At 33.6% G+C, this 16,951-nt stretch overlaps 1 protein-coding gene across 1 annotated transcript; it reads left to right on the forward strand.

Moving 5' to 3' along the window:
* The first annotated feature begins 14,635 nt into the window (after positions 1-14,635).
* Positions 14,636-16,741, forward strand: LOC127106884 (pectinesterase). Its single transcript, XM_051044179.1, has 2 exons — positions 14,636-15,604; positions 15,827-16,741. Exons 1-2 carry the CDS (start codon positions 14,692-14,694, stop codon positions 16,516-16,518), a joined length of 1,605 nt encoding a protein of 534 aa, XP_050900136.1. The 5' UTR covers positions 14,636-14,691; the 3' UTR covers positions 16,519-16,741.
* The last annotated feature ends 210 nt before the right edge of the window (positions 16,742-16,951 follow it).

Genomic DNA, 16,951 nt, shown 5'->3' on the forward strand with positions numbered 1-16,951 from the left:
ATACGAAGATCTATTCCCTAGTCCAGGATATTTTCAGGAGATTTCATCCTGACACACTTTTGTTCTTGGATATTAGGCAAACGGTCTATACGAAGATCTATTCCCTAATCCAGGATATTTCCAGAAGAGATAATCATCACGAAGATTTATTTCTACTGGTCTATTCAACAATTCAAAACAGTTCAGAGACGATCTATACGAAGGTCTAGTGCTAATACTTAATTCAAAAAGAAATCGCCACGAAGATTTGGTTCTGACACTTAAATTAAAAGTATGTTCTTAGATACGATTCAGAGACGGCCTATACGAAGACCTAGTACTGATATCCAGTATCAACATCAAGATATTATCACCTCCTGATATTATGGATGGCATCTATAAGCCCATCTCCAGTTCTTCCAAGTGGCATCTTCAAGCCCACTTAAGCATATACAACCAGTCATCAGTGTTACTTTACGCACCGGCGAGTGCAAATTTTTGGGCTTTTGTGTTCAATCCCCTTCAACCTTCCAAGTTACGAATGGCACACAGGCCAATCTAACTCCTCAGGTTTAAGAAAATTGAACAGGGGCAGCCGTTGCACCCCAAAATTTGCCCTCTATTTTTAACTCTAACCAATTTTTTGTTTCACATTCATTTGCATCATCTTCATAGCATAACATTTTTTTTCTGTCTTAATATTAGCCGGAATAATTTCTCGGAATTTACAAACAGACTGGTCAAATTAACTTTTTAACTGTGCCTAAAATTAGTCAACGAAAAAATGTCAAGTTTAAGTTTGCAAATGTCGGTAACATTAATCTGCGGTTCACGTGGTTTAATTTGACATGCTAAAATATTTTTACGACTATTTTTGGTCATATGTTGATCAGTCTGAGCAGTTTAAACGGTCATAATTTTTATTTCAAAATCCGACCAAACGCTGTATTTTTCCGAGTCATTTATTTCGTGCTGATTATTTTGACGTGTTCATTTTATTTTTTCGAGCATTTTGGTGCCCGACTTTTATTTTTTTGAGTCTATTTATTTTTATATTGGGTCTAGAATAAATAAATAGGTTAATTAGTTTTTATTTTAATTTTAACTATTTTAATTATTTAACTTTATTCAGTTTTTAATTATTTAACTTTATTCAGTTTTAACTATTAAATATTTTTTTGAGTCTATTTATTTTATATTGGGTCTAGAATAAATAAATAGGTTAATTAGTTTTTATTTTAATTTTAACTATTTTAATTATTTAACTTTATTCATTTTTTAATTATTTAACTTTATTCAGTTTTAACTATTATAATATTTTTTTTTGAGTCTATTTATTTTTATATTGGGTCTAGAATAAATAAATAAGTTAATTAGTTTTTATTTTAATTTTAACTATTTTAATTATTTAACTTTATTCAGTTTTTATTTAATATTGGTTTTCAAAATAAACTTAGGCCCATTATCATTAACCTAATTTGTTCCTATATATATTTTACTAGCATGACTGATAGAGGGAGGCCGAAAGACAGAACAAAAAAGAGAAACTGAGAGTGGCTCATCTATACTATCGTACACACAGTTTGGTAATAGTTTATATATGATATATACTTATCTATTTTGTTGATATATTTGTTACTGTGTTTCAAATACATGTTCATATATGTAACTAGTGTGTTAAATATATATATATTTCTATTTTATGTTATAATTTGATTATGTTTTCGGATCGGATCGTGTCAATACGCCGTTTTCACATATACGTGTATGAGGCGTGGCATTTGTGTTATCCGATCCAGTTGCGATGATCGCAATTTTGCGCTAGCAACGCCGTTGTTTTTTTTAATTCATATTTTTTTTATATATACATATATTTAGATCTGCATATTTTTTTCATAACTAACTACCCTGATTTTTCCTAAACCCTGACAATTTCGCCACAAACTCTAAATTTCAAACCTAAAACTTTAACCGTGTTGTTTCCTCTAAACCATAAACCTTTTCTTAAACCTTAACAAACCTTATTATTATTTTCTATTTTCGCTCATATTTATGTTATTCATACACTGTAACTGCTTCGTCCTTGTAATATTTTCAGTTTTACTTTTCGCCATCTTTATTATGTAACTGCACCAAAGCGTTGTAATAATTAGGGTTTTATTTTCTGCCATTGATTTTCTGCCATTTTATTTTTTTGCCATTTATTTTTCTGCCATTTAAATTTCTGCCATTGATCCTATATTAACTGCGTGGTTTAGTAATGTAGGGCGTGAAAACCTACTAAATTAATTATTTAATATTTTTCTATAACCTTTATATTTTTTGTAAATAAATAATAAATACTAACTATTTTAATAACTTTTTTTTTTATTACTTACTTATAATAATAAATCCTTATATATTTTGTAAATAAAATCTAATTGACCATTTTTCTAATTGAATAATAATAATAAATCTATTAATCTAATAATTTGATATTTTCTATAATCTTTATTTATTTTGTAAATAACTAACTTAATATTTTTCATATAACTCTTTTATTTTATAATTTGTACATTAATGTATTTTAAATTCTTTTATTATTACTAATTTATTTTAAACTCAAATTTTTCTAATAACTTCTAAAAAAATCTAACTTGTTTAACTTAAAATAATTTCTTTTAAAATTCTAACCTTTTTATTATCACTTTATTATTATTGTTATTTTATTATTGCTTTATTACCATTGTTTATTTATTATTTTATTATTATTTTGCTTTTATCTATTCTATTTTTGCTTCATTATTTTCCTTATTTTAATTTTGTTTTATTTATAATATTAGGAACAAATGTATAGGTTGTAAATTTATTCTTTCTCGCCTGATTATTATGTATCTGTCCCATAGCCATGTAATAGTTTAGGAATTTATTCTTCTTGATTTTATTTTTGTAAATATTTATTGCGTGGTTAGTAATTTAGGGAGTGCAAAAAACTAACTGTGAATAATTGAACTTAGAAAATTAAATTCAAGACAAATATCTGAAAAATAACACTCACACACGTAAGTCGATCTTTGATCGCCATCTGTACTTCCTAGGGTATTCCTCTTGGTTGCCTTCTTTAAATGGTCATGTCCCGCGAATGTGGGGATACACTTAGCAAAGACCCTTTGATTAAATCATCATGTCCCTATAAAATAAATCATCGTCCCTCGGATATTGCATGCGAATATATGATTTTGTCCCTCGGTGACCCGTCGTTGTAGCCTACGGTTAAATGATGATTGTCCCTTCGAATGCTAAGGTATCCTTACAAATGTTGCCTTCATTGACCATACGATGACCCTACGCCCGTCCCTTAAACACATCCAAGGTAATGACTACCTATTCCTTAATAATAGGGACAGTCTTACCATTGAAAGAATATACGAGAACACGAAAGACTTAATCTAGGGTAGGTATCTCATAGTTACTTGCTCACACTTTTCAAAATTACTTTTACACCTCACAATTTCTAAACTAGGCTTTGTATACACCCATACGAGGGTCATTACAAAGTACTTAAAGAAATTTTTCTAATCACACACTACACTCTTGCAAACAAACAAAGTGAGCTAAGTAACTAAGAGCCCATGGATAACCATGGATATAAAGGGTGCTAATACCTTCCCTTTGTATAACCTACCCCCCGAACTCAAAATCTTTTTAAGGTCTTTCCTGTTCTTTTATGTCCTTTCCTTTTGGATAAAATAAAAGTCGGTGGCGACTCTTGCTATCCGCAACATTTAACTAAAGTCAGTTCTCCCACCGTGTTACACATACCAGAGTCATATTTCCTTCAGAAGTATGCTGAACATAGACACCGTACTCCATCTCACATTTCTGAAAGCCTTGCTTCTTGAAAAATGAATCAATCTTCTGATTCCAAGCTCTGGGCGCTTGTTTCAATCCATATAGAGCTTTGTATAATCTGTACACCATCCCTACCTGATTCTTTTTCACAAATCCAGGAGGTTGTGACACGTAAACTTCTTCTTCTAATGGACCGTTCAGAAATGCAGATTTTACATCTAAATGCATCAGAGGCCAATTCCTGTTAGCAGCTATTGCAATCACCATTCTGATTGTTTCATGTCTTGCTACAGGTGCAAACACTTCAGAGTAATCAAGCCCAGGTTTCTGTAGAAATCCTCTGGCTACCAACCTTGCTTTATGTTTGCCAATTGAACCATTTGGCTTTAACTTCTGCTTGAAAACCCATATGACGCTGATGGCTTTCTTGTCTTTTGGAAGTTCTGTCAGCTTCCAAGTCTTGTTTCTCTCTATAGCATCAAGTTCTTCTTTCATGGCCTTTAGCCAGAGCTTCTTCTTAAGAGCCTCTTCTGTACTTATGGATTCAGAGTCTACTAACATGGCACACTGAATAACTTCTCCTTCAGAGTCTACTTCAGTGTCTTGCAGCATGTCAAATTCTGCATATCTTCTGGGGATATTTCTGATTCTTTGTGGTCTCTGAACTTGTTCAGAGTCTTGAGCTTCAGAGTTTCTAGCTTCAGATGGTTGACTTCCTCCAGAGCTTTGACCATCTTCAGGGGTTGGCATATTTCCAGAGTCTGAATTGCCACCAGAATCTGGATTACCATCAGAGTCTGGGTCATTAGAGTCTGGATCATCAGAGTCACCTTCATCTTCTGAGTCTTTTCCAGAGTCAGAATCACTATCAGAATCAGAATCAACGTCAGAGTTTACTCCAACTTCAGAAATTCTTAACTCTGACCTTTCTTCAAAAGTTCTAACATCAGAATCAGATTGAGACTTATCCCAATTCCAAAATTCTCATTCCTTCACAATCACATATCTGTTGAATTCAATTTTGTTGGTTTCTGGACAATAGAGCTTGTATGCACCTGTACTTTGGTACCCTATCAGAATCATCACTTTGATTCTATCATCCAGCTTCTGTCTTCTGGCTTCTGGAACATGTTTATAGCAAACAGAACCAAACACCTTCAGATGACTAACACTTTGCTTATCTCCAGTCCACTTCTGTATTGGAACTATTTCCTTCAACTTCTTCGTAGGACATCGGTTGAGTACATACGTTGCAGTGGCAACAGCTTCTCCCCAGAGCTTCTGAGGAAGTTTCTTGTCCTTTAGCATGCTTCTCACCATATCAAATAAAGTGCGGTTTCTTCTTTCAACAAGACCATTGTGTTGAGGGGTATAAGGAGCAGTAACCTCATGCTCAATTCCATTCTCCTCACAGAACTTCTGGAACTCTTTGGAGTTATACTCACCTCCACCGTCAGTTCTAAGGATCTTCAACTTCTGACCACTCTGATTCTCAGCCTTCATTCTGAACTTCTTGAATTCATCAAACACCTCGTGTTTAAACTTAATAAGGGATACCCATGTCATTCTTGTGAATTCATCAACAAATAATACAAAGTATTTATTCCCTCCAATCGATGCTACTGGAAATGGACCACACACATCAGAATGTACAACTCCCAAGGCATGTTTTGCTCTTGGAGCAGTTTCTGACGCAAATGGCAATCGTGGTTGTTTTCCTTCCATGCAAACTTTGCATGACTTTTCAGGCTTCTTAATTGCAGGAATTCCATGTACCAACTTCTTTGAATTCAGATGTTTTAAGCTTCTGAAATTCAAATGACCAAATCTTCTGTGCCACAACTCACTCTCCTTCTCAGCACTTGTTGCACTAAGACATTCTGAGTCTGTAGTTCTGACATTCACCTTGAATGTTCTATTCCTTCCCTGTTCTGACTCCATAATCAACTTCTGATTGCAGTCATACAGCTTCAGAAGATTGTCCTTCATGGTAACTGAAAAACCTTTCTCAATTAATTGTCCCACACTCATCAGATTGCTTCTGATGCCAGGTACATACCACACGTTCTGAATCAATGTCGTTTTCCCATTGTTCAGAATCACTCTGACATTTCCCATACCTTCTGCATTAAGATATTTGTCATCAGCACATCTGATCTTTGTCCTCTTTTCAGAGTCAAAGTCAACTAGCCATTTCTTGTTTCCAGTAAGATGATTTGAACAGCCAGTGTCCATATACCACCAGTCTATCAGATCCATATCATCAGATTCAGAGGCCATCAATAGCACAGATTCGTCATCAGAACTTCTGGCTATATTTGCTTCTTCTGATTTTCTCTCCTTGTTTGACCAACAGTCTCTAGCAAAGTGACCAAACTTCTTACAATAGTAACATTGGATCTTCTTCTTGTCATACTTCTCTTTTCCCTTATGAGCATTCTTTTGTCTATCAGAAGTTGAGCTTTCTGACTTCTGACCACCATCAGATCTTCTCCTGGCTTCTGACTGCTTCTGATACCTCCTATCAGAAGTTGCTTTCAGAGTCTGCTGCTTTACTTCCCTTTCAGAAGTTCTCTCAGTCAAACGCAACTCTTGCGCTTCTAGACTGCTCTGCAGCTCTTCAATTCTCATGGTGCTCAGATCTTTGGAATGTTCTATTGCTACCACAATGTAATCAAATTGAAAGGTAAGAGATCTCAATACCTTCTCCATGATTGTTTCTTCAGAAAGAGTTTCTCCACACGCTTTCATCTCATTAGTGATCAGAATCACTCTGGAGATGTATTCAGAAACTTTCTCATTATTCTTCATGTTGAGATTCTCATATTGCTTTCTCAAGGACTGAAGCTTCACCTTCTTCACTGATGCGTCACCACCATAACATCTAACCAGTGTGTCCCACGCAACCTTTGCTGTCGTTGAATCTGCAATCTTCTCAAACACATTTACATCAACACATTGATGAATGAAGAACAATGCTTTCTGATCCTTCTTCCTTACTTCCTTCTGCGCGTTTTTCTGTTCATCCGTCGCATCTGCTGCTACTGGAACATAACCATCAGTGACAAGATCTAGAACATCTTGAGCACCGAACAGTACACGCATTTGGATCATCCAACGATTTCAGTTTTTACCGTCAAATACTGGAAGTTTGGTGTTCATGTTGCCGTTTCCGTTCATCTTTCTACCTTGCACAGTACACTCAGATTTCTCACAGTGTTTCCCAACCCACAGAATTAAAATTCTGATCAGATTTTGTTCAAGATTTAACACGAATCTAAGAATCAAAATCAAACACACAAGACCTCACGTTCACTCGTGTTTCCCGTGTTTCCCAATGAATCCGAACCAGACTCTAGATACCAATTGTTGGTGCAAAGGTAGAATAAATGATGAACGGAAATATTCTATTAAGAGAATGACGGCTACAAAACATGATAAAAGTTACAATGATTGTCACCCTATTTATAAGCTAAAACTAGGGTTACTAAAATATGATAAAATACTAAAATACACTCTAACAAATTTAGAGGCTAAGAAAATAGTACAACTAATAAATATGAATTACTTCTAATATCTTTTAGATATATCTACAGAATGGAGAGAGACATGATGAAGAAACTAAAATGGGATGCATGTTAACAAAGAAGAAAACATTAAGTAAAATGAGAGAGGATTAGGATAGCAACTATGAAATTTTAATGAAACTTTATAATTATGATCCATGCTTATAATTTGAGGCTTGAATTTATTATAATATTCTTGTTGATACTATAAAGCCATAAAAAAAGAAGCATGGAGGTGGATGTGTTTTATTGAACTTGGAACTTTGAGGGGTCTAAGAAAATTAACAGAATGCATTGATTTATTCAAGTGAACGTGAGAATGTGATCCCTTCCAATAATGGGATAAAGAATATTGATACCAATTTAGTTACTTAATGTTGTGGCTTAGTGGGATGAAAATTCATATGTTATTCTATATATTAAAATAATAATTAATAAAATTTGTAAAAATTAACATGTAGGAAAATTTATTTATTGATATTAATGATAGAAGATAATGAATAATAATTAATTAATTAATTAATTAATTAGAAAAGAAAAGAATTTAGGCGGGAAGTTTTAGATAGGGACCTTATAAGATTATAATTTAGTAAGTATATGATAATATATATATGGTCACGGGAAATAACTGTTAGAATATTAATCACATTTTCTATCCTAACTTATTTTAATATTTATTTTAATTAGTTATTTAATGGTCAAAATCTCACGTTTAATAATAAATAAGTGAAATGTTACGTAAAATTATAGATTTTTATGTAGATTTTAACTTTAGAATTAAAATCAAATAAAAAATAATGTTTACGGATTTTATCCAAATAAAAAAAGATATAGGAACAAAAAATAAATACACGGTAATTTACAGAGAGAAAAAAATTATTTAAAATTAAAATTATTTATATAGATATTATATCTCAGTTAAATTATTTATGAAATGTATTTTAGTTAGAAGTGAGTTTAGGTTTTCATCAAAAATAAAAAGAAGTGAGCTTAATGTAAATAATGTTTCTGAATGTTAGTGCTTGACACACTTTTAATAAGAAGAGAAAGAAAGAGAATGAAGAATAAGGATTGTTATTGAATGTTGTGAAAATAGGTAAAAATTGAATTATAATTAGGTGTATATATACAATTATATTACTTGTATACTAAACTAATATAACAAACGCTAACCATAACTATCTTGGGCTTGAGTGTCACATCTCGGAAAAAAATACGACCTTCGTGAGGCGCGTCACACGCTCGCAGATTGGACTTACAGAGTCGCCATCGAATTTTATTTACTCCCAAAACAGAGAATGGGGAAAATATTGATAAAACCTCTAAAGAACGACAATGATATGGTCGTCGCAACCAAATTGGGTCTGAGAGTCGATTACGCAAGAAAAATGTATTAACACCCATCACGTTCGTTGTACTCAACATGAAGGGTTTAGTTAGTTATGCACCTTAGTGTTAACTTAAAAAGTTTTTTTCTCGAGTTATTAAAAGAATTAAAGAGAGAAAGAAAGAGGTCGCAAAAAGTTTTTATTAATATGTCTGACAAGATTGCGAGTCTTGCTCCTACATATCTCAGACTACGCTGGAGAACTCAAGGCTACATAGTTCTGGGTAGAAAATGTTTGTTTGTTGGTCGATTTTAACGAAAGTTATTTTGTCACAATCGAAAGAAAAACAATGCTTACGCAAAACAGTTTGAGGGACGGTGTTTGCATAACATTGAATGGATTTTTACATATCAACATTCACGGGAAAACGTCACTTATCTCAACTCACACATATGAGGACGAAACTTTGATTTGCATCGTCTCGAGACGAAACATCTTTCGTTTGTGAAAAAGGTTTTAGATCGCACGACGACGAGAAAAAAGTTTAATGTCTTGGATGTCTTTTGGGTTGAAAGTAGAGTATTTATGACTTGCAAGCTCTACAACGTGGGTCTAATACTCGGGACTATGACTGGACCTTACACCCAGGTAGTTTTTTCCTTCCATTTTTCATTATAAAAAAATATCAAAGTTGTTTAAGTTAGTCATTTTTTGATTTGTTTGAGAAAAAGAGCCTGACGTTGGATCAAACATTTTTATTTGCGTTACAAAGTGAATTATGAAATGGTTGATGGTTTTGAAATGATTGAAATTGGTTGAAGAATGAATTGAACATGAGAATTGTAATTCAAGATCGCAAATTAGCATGAGACACGAACTCTAGCACGAGGCATAATTCAACGCCATAAATAAAATGAATCAGATATGTATGAAGCATACACCAAGATAAAAGGATACAAGCACATACATAATATTTACAACACAAATTCATCATAATTGAATTTAAAAAGTAAAGCAAAATGAAAGTGCATTGATCAAAATCATGGCGTGAGGACGCGAATCGATGTCGTGAATGCGAGGACGTGCAAAGCTACCAAAAGAAATCAAATTCGATTTAAATGTAACGACGTTGGATCATTGTATTTAAATACTATTCAAAATGCAAATTGCTAACGCACAATGCGCTCATCGCAAATAAAATAGAATTGCAACGAAATATAATATCGTGAAAGCAAAAGTCGCATGTCAAAGCGCGAATTGGTAAGAAGTAAAAGTGTGGATTGTCGCTATGCTAAACCATTGGACGCACATACGAAGTTGAATCGAAACGTAATGACAACCAAATTGAAATTTCACACGTAAACCAATGAAAATAAGCCATTAACTTGCTACGCTCAACAGGATCATTGCAAATGAATCGAAATATGTACAAAAAACCCAACTCAAAGAAATGAAAATGTAATGAAATGAAATTTAACGAGTGCAAATTACGACATAATGCAACCAAATGTGCATAATGTAACGCTAAAACATAAACAAACTTAACCCGCATACGCATCAAAATGTTATCAATATATCAAACTAAAATTTGGAAAAATAACATAATATATATTATCGAATCCGTGCATTTTATCTGATTTAACACAGCATAATAAACAAACAGCATATAACCACAATATATTTATTATTATTACAATGGTTACAAAGTTTGACAAAATCGAAATGAAAACGATAAAACTGAAACTATAAATGCAAAAAGTCAGCAAAACCCAAAAAATCGAAAAACAACGACACAATAAATTACAACAGGATGCAAAAAGCTAAACCGAAAACATTACCAACTGAGTTTTTATATGTTACACTGTGCTGCTCGAATCAGTGATGAAACGAAACTACATGGTTGTTGGGTTAATGAGTTGATTTCGTGGCTGGCTAGAGGCGATAAGTAGATGCGTTGTTGTTGTTGTCTGAGAGGAGAAAATAGGCGGTTGGTGGTTGGAAAACACTAGAAAGCAGCCAGAGCACGTGGTGTGCGTGTGAAAGCTGTGTGTTTCGGTTCGGTGGGTGGTTGGTGAGAAGAAGTGGAAATCTGACGATGTTTGTATGTTGTTAAGCAGTGTGGTGGTGAGCTTGGCGGCGGTTTATGGTGGGTTGTTTGAAGTGTGTTGGAAATAGTTGAAATAAGGATGGTTATGAAGGTTTGGTAGAAATGGAATAAGTTTTTACAGAGGGATAGTAGATGGAGGGAGTCCATGTCGGAAAACTCGCCGACAATTGAGTTCTGGGAGACGCGATTTGTGTTCAAGTGGTGATGGAGAGCTTATCGTGGTCCTTGTTGGAGGAGATGTGGTCGGCGAAGTGAAAAGGAAACACGGTGAGGGTGGTCTTGGATTTAACGAAGGGTGTAGTTCAATGGTTGAAGAGGAGATATCTTGGGGTTGAAAGGTGTTTTGCAGGTGAAGTTTTTGGAGAAGAAAATGAGTTTTAGAAATAAATGAACATAAATTTACATTTTTTAATAGAACAATATAAAATCAGAACTAACCCTTTAATTAGTCCTATTTTTTTTTAACATTTTGATTAAAGAAACAAAATAAAAGAGATTAAAATGAATAAAAACCGGGCGTGAAAATGCTCAAAATAGTAAAATGAATGCATTACAATGATCTACGCAAAATAAACTTACGGAAATCAGGCAGGAAAATATCAAAATTCTCAATAAAAATGCATGATTGAAAACACTTAGGCTAATCAAAATGAGAACGCAAACGAGATCGAAAAATAAAACAAGCACGTCAGGTTAAACTACACGAACTGTAGATTAATAAAGCCGACAACTGCAAGCCCGGTCTTGAAAATTTTCGCCTTCTAATTTTAAGTACCTTTGAGAAATGATTTAACGAGTCTGTCTATACAACCAAAACTTTATTTCGAGATATTTTCTAAGCATTATTCTGTAAGAAATGCATGATATGATATGCAAATGATGCATATGAGGTATTCTCTAAATTCTCTATATCTGATTTCGTAATCCTTATGAAAGTGTAGAAAATCCCCTTTTAAAGGCGTCAGAATGGACCATAATGCATCAGAAAAATCCCAGAAAAGTGACCATCACGTGCATGATACCTTGCATCGCGTGCGCGATGTAGCTTTAAATGGCATATCACGTGTGCGATGTTGTGCATGATTATTCTAGTGGCTATACACTTTTGCTCCTTTTCACTCAAATTTTTACTAAATTCACAATTTGCAGACATAGCTATTTCCCCCTCATTCTTTGGTCATTCTTCTTCATATTTGTTTGACTTTCACTTGGTTTGCTCTGATTCTTCGACTAAATATATACAATGATGGAGTGTCATCGGGTTTCAACATTTGGCTAACAAGAATAGGAGGTTCTCTTGCAGAAGATCTAGCTTTAGAGGAACAAGCCTAAAAGTTAACAAAGTTGATCAGAAAGGGTGCTTGAACTGTCAGAAGACTAATCATTTTATAATTGATTTCCCAGAGCTTCATAAGGACAAATCTAAAAAGGAAATCTTCCAAGAGAACAACTTAAGAAGCAAGTTCAAGAAAAGTCTCATGGAAACATGGGATGAACTTGATGATGAAGAAGAAGCTGACAAGAATGAAGAAGAACCAATATAGATTTAATGGCTTTAACATTCTCAAACATAGAATCAGAAGCTGATTCTGACTAAGATTCAGAGGATGCAGATGATGTATTCTTTAAACTCTCTAGATCTAATTTAATTACTTTATGTTAACACATGAAAAGATTGAAAAAGTAATATGTTATTTTGAAATATGAACTAAAGGCATCTCAAAATAAAACTAAATATCTTGAAAGAAATCATATTGCTCAAGTAAATAAAGTGTATGATGAACTCTTGAGTGAGCATGAAATGACTCTTCAACAGTTTATCATAACTTGTTTTGAAAGAACTAAACTTGCTTTCATGATTTATGGAGCAAGTAAGAGCAAAGGAGAAGGTCTAAGGTACAATGAAAAAAGATTCACTACAAAGGAATCTAACTTTACAAAAACCCTCAGATCTATGGCTCTTCAAAAGTTTATAAAAAAGATTCACTACAAAGGAATTTAAACTTGTCATCATGAAAAGGGTAAGATTGTTGGAACAAAGTTGGTTGATACCATATCCATTGGGTTTTGATGATAAAAAATTATTTAAAGAATAATTTGATATTCTAAAATTTGTTCAAGTATGTAGGACTATATGATTGAGAACAAATGAAGAGAAGCTTGAGGATTCTGCATCTATAGTACAAACTCTGACTCTAAACATCACTTCTGAAGACTGTGGCTCTGAAGGAAGATCCAGACTCTGAAGAAGTCAACTCTGAAGAAAGTCATCCTCTGGTGATCCAGACTTTGAAGCTTCAGAAGCAAAGAAGTGGGCTCTGAAGTGATCAACCTCTGAAGACTGAAGTCTAAAGAAAGTCAACCTCTGAAGCAGAACTCTTCAATCGAGGCAACTCTGTTAGACTCAGAGAGCTTTTGATCATGTGAAGACTTAAGGAATAATCTCTTCTTGGATGTTTGAGCTTCAAACGATAATTTCTCTTGCATAAAGTTATTTTCTTGATTGTATAATCAAGTACAAAGGTTAACCAACCTTTTGGTGAAAGTCTTCAACGTATCTTTTCTCCCTCTCTATTTAAAAAGAAGAAGATAAGAAGAAGAAGAAGATTAATACACTTCAAAACAAGACTCTGAATATTGACATTCAAAGAGAAGTTAATCTATCAAAATTGCTTAACTTAGAACATCTTAACATTGTGTATATTTTATAAGTTATTATGTCTTGGAGTCTTTCTAAGTTGTATTCTGTCTACACCTCTGATTGTGTATGAAGTATAATGGTTACCCAAATCTCTTAACAGTTTGTTATAGAATCAGAATTCTCTTGCTTTAGTGCTTGAGCATTTGAAGTCTCTTACTTGTGTGTTTGAGAAAATGAAGTCTCTTGCTTGTGTGCTTGAGCAAAGAAATCTCTTACTTATGTGTTTGAGCAAAGGAAGTCTCTTACTTGTGTGCTTCAGCGTTGGAAGTCTCTTGCTTGATGCTTAAGCATTTGTAATCAGTTTGGTTATAGTGAAAATCCCTTGGAAATACAAAGGGTTGGACTACTCTTAAGTCGTGAGAGAAATCATGATAACTACTTGTATCTCTGATTTACTTTATCTACTTCTGAATTATATTCCGCTGTTACTACTTGTTTACCTCTGAGTTGATTCTGTTTCAGAATCTGATAAGGATATCCTTGAGTTCAAAGTTCTAAAGTAAATCTGATTCAGACCCTAAATTGGGTGTTCAGATTTTGATTAAGGTTTATCAGAAACAGAAATAAAAAAAGCTTTAAAAGAGAAAAAGCCAACACAATTCAACCTCATTCTTATGTTTTTTTCACCTTCAATATATACTATCTAATATGAACCAGGGAGATTGGTTGAAAGATTTTTGGGAGTATAATATGAACTAGAGAACTTAGTTGGATAATTTTCAAAAAAAATTAGTGTATCAGAGAACAGGTATAAAAAGACTTTCTTGAATTTTAGTGTACTGTAGAACTTGTTAGTAGGATTTCCGGTAAACAAACTTTCCTGAAATTCTCTCTATTTTTAATACTGGATTTAGAGAACTTAAAAAATAAAATGAGGGGAAAAAAATGAAAATTTTCATACATGAACTATTTATTCAAGGTATTTTTTAGTGAAATTGTATGAATCTTTGGGTGGGGGATAATTGTTAGGTATTGGGCGTAAGCCTTTCATCATATGTATTTCTTTATCCTACTAAGCTTTAACAACCACAAATTAGTATACCTTTATGGCCTACTAAAGCCAAATCTCCTTAGCTATATATATCACCATTCCTTTGCACTTTATTTTCATTCCTAACCAAATCCTCTCATCCATTCCTATACACCTAGCTACCCCATCCCATATAACATTTTCATACCATGCAAACTCCATTTTCTAATCATATGGATAAACTCTTATTCAATTGTTTCATTGCATACTTTCTCTTTCTGTCTCTCTTGTTTGTGCAAGGTAAAGAATTATCATGCAATCAAACACCATATCCTCACGTCTGTAACCATTATATTGGAACCACCACTACAAATACACTATCAACCATTGATTCTTCTTCATTCCATGATATTGCCATTAAGGTTACCATGGACCAAGCTATTGACGCATACAAACTTGTGTCCACCATGGATTTGAATAATTTCAAAGACAATAGAGCCAAGTCTGCATGGGAAGATTGTTTAGAGCTTTATGAGGATACAATTTATCAACTTAATCGCTCCATAAACTCAAAAAATTTAAATGACAAATTAACTTGGCAAAGTGCTTCCATTACCAATCATCAAACTTGTCTAAATGGTTTCATTGATTTCAACCTTCCCTCTCACTTAAATTACTTCCCTTCCATGTTAACCAACTTTACTAAATTGCTTAGCAATTCCTTGTCCATAACCAACACTCTAGCTTCTTCATCATCATCATTGTCATCCTCAAATACGAAACAAAAGGGAGGGAGAAGATTGTTATCAGATGGATTCCCCTATTGGCTATCAGGTTCAGATAGAAAGCTTCTGCAGACGACACCAAGTGCTGATATTGTGGTGGCACAAGATGGAAGTGGGAACTATAAGACAATCTCAGAGGGTGTAGCTGCTGCTTCTAAGCTTAGTGGAAAAGGAAGAGTTGTAATTCATGTGAAAGCAGGTGTATATAAAGAAAAAATTGATATCAAGAGGACACAGAAGAACTTAATGATATTTGGAGATGGAATGGATTCCACTCTTGTTACCGGTAATCATAACTTTCAAGATGGCTCAACAACTTTTAATTCAGCTACTTTTGGTAAGTTCTTCCATAGTTAGTCACTATTTAATTCATATGATCAATGAAATAGTAACACTAATGTAAATAGTAGTAATATAAGAACACTTTTGAACAAAGTGAATCATTATCTACACAAATATTATGAAAGGGACACGCGCTATAGATCATACATCATCATCATAAACTTCTTGTCATATACTATTGCTGTCAAAATATTAATGATTGTGTAAATTACTGCAGGTGTAATGGGAGATGGTTTTATTGCTAAAGATATGACCTTCGAGAACACAGCCGGACCACAAAAGCACCAAGCAGTGGCCTTCGTTTCCGGCTCCGATCATTCCGTTTACTACCGTTGTTCCTTCAAAGGCTACCAAGACACTCTATACGTCTACGCCAACCGTCAATTCTACCGTGACTGTAACATCTACGGAACAGTCGATTTCATCTTCGGTGACGCTGTTACCGTCCTTCAAAACTGTAACATCTTCCTTAGAAAACCTATGAGCAATCAACAGAACTTCGTTACAGCACAGGGAAGAACAGATCCAAACGAGAACACCGGAATAGTGATCCATAACTGCCGTATCACCGCAGCTGGTGATTTGGAACCATATCTGAATTCGGTGAAAAGTTATCTTGGTAGGCCGTGGAAGAAATATTCAAGAACGGTTGTAATGAAAAGTAATATTGATGGTTTGATAAATTCAAAAGGTTGGGCTCCATGGAGTGGTGGTTTTGCTTTGAGCACACTTTACTATGGTGAATATATGAATATTGGTGATGGTGCTAACACAGATGGGAGAGTGAATTGGTCTGGTTTTCATGTAATTACAAATCCTTCAGAAGCAGTTAAATTTTCTGTTGGCAATTTCTTGGCCGGTGAGTCATGGATTTCTGGAAGTGGTGTGCCGTTTGATGCAGGCTTGTGAAAGAGAGTGATTGATCATCATGTATAATGGAGAAGAAGAGTCTTCGAATTGATGTTTTTTGTTTTGTATAAAAAAGGGATGGTGATGGCATGGTGGTGACAACTAAAGACTATAAAGATAGGGAAACTATTGTCAAGTAGTTTTTTGTTTTTGTTGTACAAAGGTTACACAAGATGATGTACAATGTCTGTCTATTTCCTAGTACACAAATGATATTTCTAAACTACCCTCTAACACCTACAGTATCAATAATGCCTTTTTAAATTTTTATCATTAAATTCTCTCTCCTACTATAGTAATAAATGTTTTTTTATAAAACTATAAAAATTATTATTATTATTTTTAAAATTAATATGATTAATCAATTTTATATTTTTATTAACCAATATTTTATATTTTATTAATCAACCTTGTTTTATTATAAAAAAATATT

The sequence above is a fragment of the Lathyrus oleraceus genome, chromosome 7 (genome assembly GCF_024323335.1).
Source record: "Lathyrus oleraceus cultivar Zhongwan6 chromosome 7, CAAS_Psat_ZW6_1.0, whole genome shotgun sequence".
Lineage (NCBI taxonomy): Eukaryota > Viridiplantae > Streptophyta > Magnoliopsida > Fabales > Fabaceae > Lathyrus > Lathyrus oleraceus.